Genomic DNA, 14,715 nt, shown 5'->3' with positions numbered 1-14,715 from the left:
GGCCAGGGCCAGGGCTGAACTAGTGACGTCAACACTCTCGACTGCTGATTGGTCAGAGAGAATCGTCACAAGATCGCGCGCGAGATCATCCCTAGCGTCGCATATATATCTAGAAGCAAGCTTGCAGCATTTTATACACAGCATTTCTGTAAACGCAGGAGCTACAAAAATGGCAACGTCAAAGAAAAGCACACCGTGGTCGACCGAGGAGGTGACGACGTTCCTAAATCTAAAAAAAAAAGCCGATCGCCCCGCCTACACTGCGTTGCTACCCCAGGTCCTAAACTGTAATGGAAATGCACCACGGCCTCGGACGGCCTCGGACGGCCTCGTTGGCCGTCCGAGGCCTGAGCGAGGAAGCTTAGGGATGCTTAAACGGGGCTACCCCGCTGCAGTGGAAATGTGCCATTAAATGCCTGGAATTCTTGTCAACTTGATTAAAAAAGACAACATAAAAGGATAAGGTGGATTATGATAGCTAACAAAGACATTAGACACAGGACTAAGACTAAATGAAATGATATCTGACATGTTTTACACTAGGTGAAGCACAAATATAATAATCAACTCTTCTATAACAGTGAGCATTGACCCTGAACCTACCTTGAGACATGTGCTGATCCCCCCTCGTCAGAGCTCAGGTCCATCTCAAAGATCTCCTCATTTTGCCCAGCGCTGGACATAGCAGCAGTCGTAGCAGCAGCAGGTATGTTAGCAGCGATAGCGTTTCCAGTAGTGACCGACATGGGCGGGGTCAGCTCCTCTCTTCGGGGGTCTCCTTTGTGCTTCTTCCTCCGCTTCTTCTTCTTTTTTGTGGACCCGGTGCTGGGAGCAGGAGGCTCGGGGGGGTCTTCTGGGTCTGCGGGGTCATCCTCCAGACCTTTTGGGGCTCTGTGCTCCACCTCCGAGATCCAGAACAGGTGACTCTCCGTGGGGATCGGGGAGGTGGCCAGGTGGGCGGGGACAATCTGTGGAGGCATCGAGGAGAATTATGACAAATAGGAGAGCTTGGGGCTTAAGATAGATGTAAACAAGTGTAAACAAAAGCAGCATTAAGGATTCCTATTGGCTGGTACAGGTCGACTGTCAGATGTAGCAACTACAAAACAGTGGTGTAATTATTTCCTCAAAAAAACACTTCCTCACACTTGCACGTCCCTGAAGGCCTTTCTGTTTTCCATGCTGAAACTGGAAGGGCTGTTTACTAAGTGTGGACTTTTCTCAAAATAATCTGTTACGGTATTGATTTAACATTTCACTGAGTAATATGTCAAAGGAGAATGACATTGGCTTCCAGGCTGAAACACAAGACTGTCTCATACTAAAACGGTGTCTACTATAACAACAACACGACAAAACTTTTGACATGATGTATATAATAAATAGTTTGGCTTCTATGAATTATACAGAACAAAGGCATCCAAATTAAATGTTGTGCAACAGCTTTTCTATTTCATTTCATTTTTCCCAATGGTTAATTAATCTGAGTACGTGTTTGGATGCTCACATTCAGTTCCTCGGCTTCCTTTACAAAAAAGGCCTCTCCGTTGTCACCAAGCTTCATGTGCAGCTCTACTGGCTCTCCATTCACTTCGATGTCAATCTGGAAGAATTAAGCAAAAGTTAAGTCAAACAAACAAAAAGAACAATCAAACAGTAGAAGAGTCAAAACCATAGACTAGACACGTTCAAAACTAAAATAATCGATCTATAAAAAAGGAACCATGATAAGGATACAGAAAACATTTGTTTGAAGATTAGACAACAGAACATGTTTTAAAAAGCATAATGATGAGAACCATCAGAAGGAGCCAGAAATATAAAAGCGTTTTTTTCGAAATTCCTTTGACCCAAAAGGACAATAAAGAGGATCGGATCAGAGCTTCTTGGGGAATAATTCGAGGATAAGGGAACGGGAATAGTAAGACAAGCTAATGCATATCAAAATAAACTGATTTTAAAAAGAAAAACATAACAAGGACACTGTAAAGGGTGTTGATTATGCCTTTTTAATTAAGTAAAACAATTAATTAGGTCATGTTTCACTGTACTTCCAGCATTCAATGTCAGGTCACATAGAAAGCCCGTAGCTGCTTACAGCCCCATCTTTCTCCCGGGGCTTTCTAAGACCCAATAACTATATGTGTGTATGGGTGCTCTGAGCCTGCCAGCAGGGCCATTCATGTTTGCCGGGCAAGCCCCCAGCTGACCTGAGGCCATTCAGAAACTTGACACCACAAAAGCAAAAACCAGATCACGTCTGGCAGAGACTCGTGGAGGAATAATGTGACTCACTAATGATCAGCCCAGTCTGACAACCTGAAACCAAATCATTAATATTCATTCTCAACATCTACCAATCTGTTTTTCATTTTTGCTCTAGTGATCCATGTTGTATATTTGCTGATGTGCTTTATTGCTGGTGTGGTTTCTCAGCAGCCTCAAGATTTAATTTCACATCCTCGGGGTTGCTAAGGGCAATTTATGTACGGTGAGAATTTTAATACCCAATTAATAATGAGGCGGAATAAATGACAGTCCTCTTCAGCCTTTCAGAGCCGGGGACAGGTTACCTTCACTTGGCTGAGTTGGGGATTTGCCAACACCACGCTGGGTAACTGGAATTACTGGAGGCAATGGCTGCTGGCAGATGTTGGAAATTAACCCATGGTACCACCAAGTTGTTTTTCTCTGACAGCCAATGTAGATTTTGAAGTTTCTACTTTCTTTTTAATTCTTTTCCCAAATGTTTTTGGAATCAAAAATCACTTTAAAAACATTTCTGGTTGCCAACCGAAGTGACTAATGTACATGCACAGCCAACATTTAATTAGATTTAGCTGGCAACCAAAGCCTAATTCCCACTCTGTAAATGTTTAAATATCTGCGTGTCAGGGACAAATATCATAACACTATTTGGTCCAGTAACTTCTCCAAAACATATATATTTAGCAGCAGCCCTCGAGGATCTGATGAGTTACTGTATCTCAGGAACGTGTGCACAACTGTTACACAACAGCTCTTGTTGTCGAAGCCTTCTTCCTCACGTTTCCTCCACCTCCCACACACTCAAGTTGTAGAGCTGTTGCCATAGAAACTCATTCATTCATTCCTCCCTATGAGCCCATCAGCATTCTGGGTAGTTGGTGAGAGAGATTCAACCCCCGCAGATCATCACCCACTCACATCCATGTAAACAGGCTTTCTTTTAATGAAGTCAGGGCGCACCGTTACTGTTCTAAGAATAGAAGTCATGGAAAAGTTCAACGTTTATGGGATGGAAGAAGAAATATTACATTTTTAATGCAGTGGAATTCTAGCCATCACTTATTGCTGACTGACTACCAAGATTTGTTGTTATATAAGTTGATTGAACTGATTGAACTTCATTTTATTTATCACAAATAAGATTGTGGTCATTTAAAAATAAAACCAAAAATATTAGTAGTATTTATTGTCTGCCCTATCACCCTAAGGTTGATATTGTGTGCTGTCATTTTCTATTGTGTTGTTTGCATTTATTTATTAAACTTAATATATTTACTTCTATATTCACCTTTATTTATTTGTTTATTCCACACATGGTGGCTATTTTAAAACAAAACATGTACACTTTACAAAACATGTACACTTATACTGTTTTGTTAAAGCACATGGTGGAAAGAAGCAGGAGAAGAAAATCGTATTTGACCTGTCCCTTCTTACAAAAAAATAACAAAAAATAAATAAAATGAAATAACTATTAAAAAGTAAAATAAAAGCAATATTCTTTCAGTCACAGTTGCATATAAATACTGAAACATAAAACATGTATTAAATGTACTACCAAAGTCGGCTCAAATTGCTCTACCTCACCCATCAAATAGGCCAACACAAGGAGTCGTTTTCTCAAGTGAGAATTAAGCACTAAAAATAGGACCATTGTTCCTGAACCATGATTAATTGGATCTTATCTTCAGGCAAGAACATATAGTAACAACTACTTTTAAGGAGGGAGAATAGAAGAGAACATCCAACGCTATCTATGTTCCGCAAACAGAGCCAAACATTTCCCTGAATGGTTTATTGATGAGCATTTCATTTTGGTAGAAACCCTATGACATGATAACGGGTAACCTGACTGCTAAACTTACATAAGTGATGCGTGCAGATGATTTCTCTACAACTTTTGAATTGGAAATGTGAAAGAAATCCAAAGAAAACTAAACAAATCTGAAGTCTAGCTTGCTAAAAAAAGACCTCCGTAAACATGGGTAAGTATTTTTAAACCAACATAAACAAACATGTATTTTTGGTGGAAGGTCACCAGTTTCAACATACCAATAACAAATATAAGAGAAACATAACCCTGTTAAACACAACGTTACACGACCAGACACAAAAACGAAATCATTTTTTTATAACTTTTGCAAAGAAATTGTTTTACAGTTTGTGATCCCTTTGCTAAATATATATGTATTATGCTCATCACAGCCCAGTTGCAGGGAAGTCTTACCCCTAGATTCCACCGGATCCGTCTGCGGCGCGTTACGACTGCGCCGCAGTGCTCACGGCGATCGAGGCCACTCTAGTCAATGGGTGCTATTCCACCACACGCTGTGCGTTACGGCCCAGAAGCAAATTTTGCAGACCCTATCCCTCCGTAGTCTTTCAAGTAGGAGGAGAAATGCCAGCGTTCTCCTCCGGTTTACAGGCACTGTGTAAATTATATATATAGAATAATTATGATGATGAATGCATTTTTTTACCACTAAAATACAGCAACACATCTTTGATTCATGTCGTTTATAACTGGGATATTACAATTATTATTAACTTTGCCTGTACAAAGTAGTCTGTCCAGGAAATATGCCCAAATCAACAAAAACTGCGAGCCGGCAGGCAAGACGCTCCGCTTCTGAAATGCTTCTGAAACGCGCCCGGTAGGGTATGACGCCGGAGGAGGCCGGACCAAAACCGGGGCGCTGCCGTAACGTGCCGCAGACGGACCCGGTGGAATCTAGGGGTTAAGATACTGTGACTCAGGGAGAAGTCAACACAAGCCTACACTGTCCTCAATTGATCCAATCAGGCAAATAGGAGAGACCACACTGCTGGTGGACCAGTATGGAATTTCATAACATCTAGCCAGAGTCAAGCAACACATTTTGCAAGTAATTAATTTAAGCAAGAACAGCCACAACGCTCAAGTCCTAACTCCTTAGTTTCCCTTCTTTTCTTTTTAATATGTGACGATAAACAGATATTTGTAGGGTGTACAGGCTTTAAATTAGGAGTCAGTATCCTTAAATGTAAAACCTAAAACAAAACCGAATATGATCTGGCTTAGTTTGCACACAAACTTACTAGCCACTGAAACTGAATGTTCTCTTGAAGCCTGTTAATGCTGACAATGAAGCTCCAGCTTGTTCATTAAAGTAACCATTGTTCGATAAGTGCCTGCTTCTTTAAAGGAAAACAAAACACGTAGTAGTTGGCACACTATCACTGCCTGAATTGTAAGTTTATAAGTGTGGAAGTGTCTTGAAATGGAGCTCGATCATTTCAATGACTACATGATTTCAACCTGTCAGTGAGAGAAGACAAAACAAACAGATCAAATAAAAGAATTGAGTTATAACTCACCACTTTCTCTTTGGAGCGGAGTACCCCCAGCTTGCCAAAGCGCACGTGGAATGGCGAGCACTGGTAAGTGCCATCTCTCTGGCGGACAACCACAACATCGATGCAGCCCGATAATGTGGCCTGATTAATGCCCTTGTACAGTTCTTTGACGGTTACCAGCACCTGTCCTGCCAGCTGGCCCACGTAGTTCATGGTGTCCGCCTGGAGGAGGAAAACAACAGAATATTAGCTGAGTTAAGGAAAACACAGGATGAGAGGAAGTATTGCTCAGCAAGCGTCCCGGGGAGCACAAGTTGTAAAGTCGTATCATTTCCCACTTGACTTAGCTCTCTCACAATCTACTCACTGTTGTCTCTTCTTTTAAGTATCGTTTTTGGAAAGTCTCATTTGTCTTTAGCTTTTATTTCCCAGCTCTCTCTGCCCTGTGTTGTCTGTTATCTCCTGACCTGGATACAGACTGTGCCACTACTACCCTGTTACTGGCCGCTGTCCCACATGAGCCACATTAGAGGTGGGGGGGGGGGGGGGGGGGCTGACTGCCGGGCTAAAACAATGAGAAGAGAAAACCTAACACAGAGATCCCACTGCCCTGATGCAATGAAAGCAGCTGACTTCCTGTTTATATTCCTACCTCTGTGCTATGTTTATTAAATACAACACTAAAAGCCGTAGCTCTGTGGCTAATTATAAATGGACTTGGATTAACCCGGAACGTTTTCTCAAAGCACTTTTTGTTTTTCGGTAGAAGGAGTTTCTAAGACTGTAAATTCCTTCACAAGCAATCTGTTTATGCTACTTAACCAGAGAGAAAATGACTAACAGGCCACAGTGAATCAGACAAACTTTCCTTCCTTCCTCTGGCCTCATTACTGAACTTAAGACTATTTGCCTTCATTACTTCGCTGTGACATTAGCAAAACATGATTTGGGTTTTTTCAGGTCAGGGTCTAGTCGAGTTGGGCTTGTAAACATGTTCCCCTGCTGACTTCATGACTTTATGCAACCTGCAAACGCTCCTATCTCACACTGACCTTTTGTTCGGAGTCAAGCCATGAGTACATTGGGTGATGGGGGGGGGGGGGGGGGGGGGGGGGGGCTTGTAGGGTAGAGAATAGGCACATTTGTGCTAGGGTGGCATCATAGAATATGGGAAATTGGCATGATTTGTTTTACTAGAGTGCTAATGATTAGATAGCAATAAAATATTAATAAGTACACTCAGATATCAACCACTCTAACCACACACAATGTGCAACATTTATGAGATCATAGCCATCACTGACAGTTCAAAGAACGCTATAAAAGGTTTATATGGTTTGATACGAGGCCTGTCAACAACAATGACCTCTCTCAAAGAACATCAACCCTCATGTGTAGACAAAGAAAAGTTGAGGCCCTTTATTGACATTCACTACAATGACACTCCTCTGGAAGATAACATGAAACTACAATCTGAAGAGAAGTAACCGGACACGATGGAAAACGTTTCTAAAACACAAAAAATCCATTATCGCTACGTTTTATTTTTACTACAACTGCATGTGCGGACAAAATGAGTTCTAAACTAACAGAAATGTTACGAAAGCCAGACTATTTAATAATAATAATAATAATAATAATAGATTAATTTTGTTAGCGCTTTTACAGGTGCTCAAAGACGCTTTACAGATATAGTGAAAAGAAAAGAACAACAAATAAATATATATAGTTAAAGTCAAATAATACAATGGTGTCGAATGCTGCGGTGAGGTCGAGGAGGATGAGGATGTTCAGGTTGCCGGAGTCAGAGGAGAGGAGGAGGTCGTTTGTGATTTTGAGAAGAGCTGTTTCGGTGCTGTGTTTTGATCGGAAACCGGATTGAAATGGCTCAAAGAGGTCATTGGAGCTGAGGTGGGATTTTAGTTGTGAGGCAATGACACGTTTGACAGAAAGGGGAGATTTGAGATGGGCCGGAAGTTGGACATGATGTCAGGTGTGAGTCCAGGTCTTTTGAGAATGGGTGTGACAGCAGCCAGTTTGAGAGAGGGGGGGGAACTGATCCAGATCTGAGGGAGGAGTTCATGATGGTGGCGATGAGCTGGGAGATGGCAGCGCTCTTTAACACATGTGGAGGGCATTGGGTCAAGTGTGCAGGTGGAGTTAATTCCAGTCATGAAGTGGGACAGTTGCATGGGGGTCACAGGGGAGAAGTGGGACAGGGGCTGAGAGGTGAAGGGGGGGGAGCCAGGAGGGGAGGTGGGGGGTGCTGATGAGGGGGTCAGATTGCTTTAAATGTTGCTGATTTTGGTTTGGAAAGACGAGAGGAAGGAGTTGCACTGTTCGGTGGTGAAGGACGAGGTGGCGTTGTCACAGGGTTTGAGAAGTTTGCTGATGGCGGAGAAGAGACGCTCGGGGTTGCTGGAGCCAGAATGAATGAGTTGTGAATTATTATAATAGTAATAATAATAATAATAATAATAATAAAATATATAATATGTATGTATCTAGCCACGTGGTTTCTTTGAATGCCCCGGGGGTGTTTTAAATTCACTGTGCCTCTGTCAGGGGTAAAGTGTCCAATTGTATCATGTTGTTTTTCAATTCTATTGTTTCTCTATCTGGATTTCATCTGTCTCTTGAAACCAAAAGCGGTCTTGTTGCTATCAAGCTAACAACACACGTTTGGGGAGTTATGCTTTACACTTTCACTTTTATTTTACACCACAGAAAGTTGCATTGCAGGTGCAAAGCCTCCTGGACTGCCAGTGTTAACACCAAAGTGCAGAGAAACATGGCATCTAAACCTTTGTAAAGTCATCGTTACATAATAAGGAAAATTCTACATTCAAAGACTGTGACTGATGACCCTTACACAGGAGCTATCTGGAAAGCCGCCAGTATTCAGTTATCTAAAACACATTCACGTGTGACAAACATGCCATTGTCTTTTCCTTCATTTAAATTCTACTCAAAAGTTACATTTCAAGCAAGTAGCTACACCCAAAAACAAATCATTATAGGACAGGTTTGAATTTGTTGAGAATAAATTGCTAGCATAATAGACAAGACTTTGCAGGCTTTGTGACAAAACCAGATTTTTTGGATTGAGACCATATCAAATACATGTACAACCTCTTCAACCTATTCTTTCACAGTTGTTGAACACAGTCTTGAATGAAGCAATTAATAAAACAGGCATTCATCTGACTCACTGTGGTCAGGTTGGTATCACACCCTTGCCTACAATAGTAAACCAATAATTCCAGACAACCTGCCAAACCACACAATACAGAATGAATAACGGATCAGCAGGCCCTGCGGCATCACGCCAAAGCTGTAGCCGACTAAATGACCGGCGGTCAGTTGACTCACCAGGGACCAAGACGACCTCAGAGACAAGGACTCATTCTGTTCACTGTAGTCTGTGTTGTCGTTTGTGTTCCCCCCCAGGAGCTCCCTGTCCCCCCAGGATCGCTGTCTCTTCATTACAGTGAGTAGAGCACCAGCTCTTACTCTCCCCACCTCAGGATACTCCACTGGGATCAATGTTTTCTCCCCTCAGATTATGATCACAATGCCTCCCTGCCATCCTGAATCCAATCTCACAATGTGGCCCACCTAATCACGTTGAAGTAACCGAAGGGTAAATACAAGTTCACCGCTATCTGGCGTGATCACGCAACACCGCCGTAAACTTTGACATCTTGGCTATTTTTTGCAAGTTGTGCTCTTCCAGTCACGTGACAGGACACTAAGGGATCAGCCAATAGGATGGCCCCTTTAAGGTGGTGGCCAATGGCTGATAAGGGACAGCTAATTCCTGTGAACGGCTAAGCAATGTTTTTCCCCTGATAAGAGTACATGCTCAGGATAAAAGCATGATGTTCATGTACTGTCAGTCGGTCACATGTACGGTACGATCTTTACTGCATGTGCTTTTTATTGAGCAGGACTAATCAAATGACATAGATAGAGTCTGCAGAAGTCGACCAATAGGATATCTGTACATCGGACTTTAACATGCTTTCCTTTGTTGTTCATTGCCCTTGAACTTGTTGACATCTGGGTCATGTTTAAAAAAAAAGTGAAAAGTTGAAAGTTCTATGAATACCAAAGAGATAATCTCTCTCTGAGGGTTAGACTGTATCAAATATCAATAAAGCTATTATTAGCCAAAGTGATTAATATAGATTGAATACACAGATGGAATTGGTACACTGCGGAGACTGTAGTCCAAGCATTGATGGGTTCAAACATGTTTTTGTCATCTGGAGGTTTCCGTTAGTTCGACTTCCAGCATCCGCCTGCCTCATTTAGCTTCTAAGTGAATGCCTGAGATAAACATAATGCACGCATGAGGCTCTTCCAAAAAGGCCTCACTCTGCCATCTGCTAAGCCTTTTGTAAACACTACCAAACAAAACACATGGGCCTATTGGGTGTGGGACTGTGGGCACATCCTCCCTCTGTGTTAGGATCTGTTCTCTTTGAATGTTTGACATGTCATGCATAAATAGAATAAGATTTTCCTTTAAGGGGGAAATCTTCTGTGTGCCAAGTCATAAATAACTCAGCAGTAACTGAAAACACTAAGGGGGAAACAATGTCGAAAGCCCTTTTCTTTAATAAATACATGATGTACTTGTACCATTCAGAACCAGGCATGACTATTATGGTCCTAGTCACTATCATTATTATGCCCTTCATGTGAAAAGGATACAGAGCTAATTTGTGTTGAGGGAGAGACAAAAGACTCAGACCTGACTGTGACTGAGCGCCAGGCCAGCCAGACAACACAGGGTTCATGTTACACTCTCTCAAGTATTAGGGTTTCAGCAAACTGCACGGAAATGAGCCTGCTGTTTATGTGTGTAAAAGAAACCATAAAAAACCACAACCTCAGACAGACTGTGTCGGTTTTTAATTTAGTACATTCTGCAGAAACGCCCTGTGAGAAAGAAGAAGCCAAGAACAACGTAAAGTGCTTCTTCTTTTCTTTTAAATCAATCAATTAAGTATAGAAAAGGGAAGTCTGGACAAATGTGTTTCATGTTTGTAAAACTCTAAATCTTCTTCAATAAGATTTAATTCACAGGGTTAAAAAATACTCAAAGTCAAAACCGAAACCAAGTCGGTTAGCTTTGGCTAATGTTATTGGGTACACACAGTTTATAGGTGTTTCATACCACTCCTACAATAAACCTTTGAAGACATCATGATATATGATATGAAGATATATGATCAATCTTTGTTGAAACTACAAACTGTTATGTGACAATGAATGTAATGAAACACATCTTGAAAGCCATCTAAAAGGAACTGCACAGTCATTATAAAAAACAACATTTTAATATTAAAATAACATTAGTATTAGCTAGTAAACACAAAATACTGAGTGCAAATCAGGTCCCATTTAGTGCTCATCATGAGGTGTCATGATTACCTGAGTCATAGTATTTACATAAAGTGACTGAAAATAAATGAACATTAAACTAGTGAGGTTTGAGCTAAATACCCCCCACATGCAGGTCTGGTTGGTGAGGTGGCAGCACCAGAGGTGGAAGAAGTGCTCTGACTCTTTACATAAGTAAATGTAGGAATGCCAAAGTCTATAAATACTGAATTCAAAATGGTGTTATGTTGTTGTAAAAGTATACTATTTATAGCCAAATGTACTTCATGTATAAAAAGTCAAAGTACTTATTATGCAGAATGCCTCCTTTTACAGTGTCTTATTAAACATGTGTACTGTGTATATTAAGTTATTGTGTTTTAGTTTCAGGATACATTTTAAGAGATTTAAGATCGAGCAAATGTAGGTCTGTTCATGTAAAAGGTAGCTAGTAGATAAAGCTTTCAAGTAAATGTAGTTGATTTAAAAACTACAGTATTTTTCTGTGAAATGTAACTTTAAAGTAATAGAAGTACAAAGTAGCAGCCAATAAAAAAGGCCAACTCTAATGATGTATGTTTAAGTTGAACTGACGTACTGTACTGTATTTGAGTAGATATACTTAGTTGAACCCAAGCTTTACAATATACGTGTACTTTGACTGCACCACTGCCGAGGTGCCCTTGAGCAAGGCACCTAACCTCGAAACTGCTCCCTTGGCGCCGGGTACCTGGCAGCCTCTCTGCTCTGCCACCTCTCCTATCTGCATGTGTGTGTGTGTGTGTGTGTGTGTGTGTGTGTGTGTGTGTGTGTGTGTGTGTGTGTGTGTGTGTGTGTGTGTGTGTGTGTGTGTGTGTGTGTGTGTGTGTGTGTGTGTGTATATCCTCTGTGTTTGTGCATGTATATCCTCCCCTGTGTGTGTGTAATGTGTGTAAACACAACAGAGTGGGGAAAGACATTTCCCTGTAAGGGATTAATAAAGTATATCTTCTTCTTCTACTTTAACAGCTGCAAAATTGAGATGATAGACACATGAATGCATCACTATTTATAAACCGTTGATGTAATGTATATTATTCTGAAAATGCCTCTTAAAGTACTTTTAGATTTGGTACTTTAATTATATTTTCATGCTTACACTTTTGTACTTTTACTTAAGTAACACTTTGATTGCAGGACTTGTACTTGTAACAGAGTATTTGTACACTGTGGTATTATTACTTTCACTATAAGATCCAAGCAGAGGGTGGAAAAAGATTGTGTACTTAACCAAAAGTAAAACTATCACATTACCGAAAGTGAAGGTAATTGTTATGCTACAGTATGGGCCATTTTCTGAATGAATATATATGTTGTGATTATAATTATGGATGTATTAAAGTGTTATCAAAGCTGGTAAAGGTGCAGCTAGTTGTAATGTCTTTGTATACTACAGGGAAGTTTGTGGATTTACTCCAGGTGTGACTTAAGTCTTATTTAAGTGTTGTTTATATTTCCCATCATTAATTAAAATGTGCAAAGTTACTAAAGGTAGTGGAGGAAAAGTACCATATTTACCTCTGAATTGTAGTGGGGTGGAAGAACAAAAGTAGCAGACAAATGAAATACTCAAGTAGTAAAGTCCCTGAAAACTGTACTTAAGTATAGTAAGCCTACTTGCGTAAATGTACTTTGTTACTTTACACCACTGGATCTCAGTACTTCTTCCATCACTGCTAAACATGCTAATTTCGGAGATTAAAGCTGCCATATTGCTTGATTGAAATGTCAGCATTACACAGCCGCATTAACGTTATAGGAACAGGAAAATGTGGAAACAAACAAACAGAAACCAAACACGGAATCATGTATTATGTTCACTGTGTACTGTATTGCTTGCCAAGTGTGAAGATAAAAAGCATAAACAGCTGTGAAGGGAATAGAAGAGAGGAAAATAAATGAATGGAGACAGGGCTCAGCTAGCTGCAGACCCGCTGCTAGCTTTACTGTTATATCGTTGGGTTACCGTTAAAGCAAACGGAAAACAAACGGTAACAGTCACGGCTATTGCTAAGTCGCTGGTTTCAATGAGTAGTGTTCATGTTAATGCTTAACGTTATGACCTAATATCCAATCCTTTAGCTATGTGTTTCAGTGTTAAATTAATCCATCGTAGCTCAAATATGTTAGCCCGTTAGCTAGCGTTAGCGCACGGTGTATTCAGAAATATGCGTTTTGAGAGGCTATCAAACGGTTATAAATCATCATATCATTAACTGTTTACCTTTCAGTTGCTCCAGCGGGATGCTGCCGATGAAGGATGTTGTTGTGCCTTCAGTGAGTCCCCATGTTTGTGTGAAACTCCTTCAGAAGCCTCCTGACGTGTCTGTGTCGGACCACCGTGGCTGACTGTCTAGAGTTGATGGGACAGGGAGCCGCACAGTGGCGTTGCTCTCTCTCTGCTGACACTGCTCAGGGTTACAGTATTATTACAGTGTACGTTGAGCAACATGCATTTCTTTATTTTTGAAAGACTTTGCCCTGAACACTGTGTAGAGGACATTTATTGACAGATATTTCAAAAAGGATTATAAATGTGGGTGAGAGATAAACTCAGTCTCTTGGCTAGAACCCATTTGTGCCCAAAGGCTATATTTAGTATGGAAAAATGCCAAAACATTGGTTCTGATTGGTCATGACATTTGATATGGACAAACTTTGCGAAAATATCTAAAATAATTAAGATATTTTTTAGGTCACAATAAAATACTTATTTAATCAATAGTCTAAGTCAGTAATTTACTTTGTGTTTATTAAATGTCATCTCTTTTGAGTTTTTTCCCCAGTACATACATGTGTGTGTATCCTTAAAAAATAAACTTAGAATCCAAATAGGATTGTGCTCCATTTAGTTTCTGAGAAAAATTCATTTTTTTACCATACTATAGTTATTCTATGGGCACTTGGGACTACTGTTTATTCCTAGAATATAAGGATATTGAGACTAAATACTAAATATATAAGAAAATCACTTTCAAATTCACATTATCATTTGCGGGCCCATATGGGTTAATGATCCACTGTGGGTGCAGCGCCACACTTTGGGAACTCATGATGAATGGCATCAGCAATGCAAGCAGGCAGAAATCAGATGCCACCATTAGAGCAGCTTTTATAAAAGGCCATCAATAAGCACCAAAACCCTTGAGCTCATTGAAAATCACATTATGTGGTTCTAATTAAGGCATTTTCTCAATGAATGAGCTGTTTATGGGCCATTATGTAAAGACATAAAGGAAACCTCTCTATAGCCTGTGCACCTTCATCACAAGGAGTGCCTTTGAAGAGAAAACAGACTTATGTTTAACTTTAGACACTAAATGCTGCAGGGCTTACCTTTATGGTTTCCTTGAAATACAACATTCCTTGACTTTCAAAAAGTTTCTTCGACAATGTCTGAAACCTACACGAGAAGACTTCCAAAAGTATGCAAGCTATGCCTTTATGACATTGCATACGGCTTTTAGGCTGTGTGACACTTAAAGATCCATTTGAAACTGATGTGTTGACCGACATTAGGTTTAACCTGTTCCACTTCTCTTACAAACTGTTATGTCTCCTGCAACAGTTGACTAACAGCACAACATACACAGTACAGATCAGACATATAGCTGTTTACAAATAGACACCAAGCATGAGCGTGACATCCACTGACACGTTTCCATTGTCTCACGACACAAA

At 40.5% G+C, this 14,715-nt stretch overlaps 1 protein-coding gene across 3 annotated transcripts in view; it reads right to left on the bottom strand.

Moving 5' to 3' along the window:
• Positions 1-13,439, bottom strand: part of lpin2 (lipin 2) — a 31,101-nt gene extending 17,662 nt beyond the window's left edge. Inside the window, exons 1-4 of one of the 3 annotated variants that reach the window (XM_079651898.1) lie at positions 13,259-13,439; positions 5,626-5,826; positions 1,508-1,603; positions 604-968 (exon numbers count right to left, since the gene is read on the bottom strand). In XM_079651898.1, coding sequence (XP_079508024.1) covers positions 604-968; positions 1,508-1,603; positions 5,626-5,817 — 653 coding nt within the window. In that variant the 5' untranslated portion in view covers positions 5,818-5,826; positions 13,259-13,439. Of the gene's footprint in view, positions 1-603; positions 969-1,507; positions 1,604-5,625; positions 5,827-5,971; positions 6,118-8,976; positions 9,783-13,258 lie in introns of those variants that run through there. The other 2 variants (XM_079651897.1, XM_079651899.1) reach the window with 2 other exon arrangements.
• Positions 13,440-14,715: the final 1,276 nt, after the last annotated feature.

The sequence above is a fragment of the Notothenia rossii genome, assembly GCF_949606895.1.
Source record: "Notothenia rossii genome assembly, chromosome: 9".
NCBI lineage: Eukaryota > Metazoa > Chordata > Actinopteri > Perciformes > Nototheniidae > Notothenia > Notothenia rossii.
This window is presented reverse-complemented; position numbering and strand designations above follow the sequence as displayed.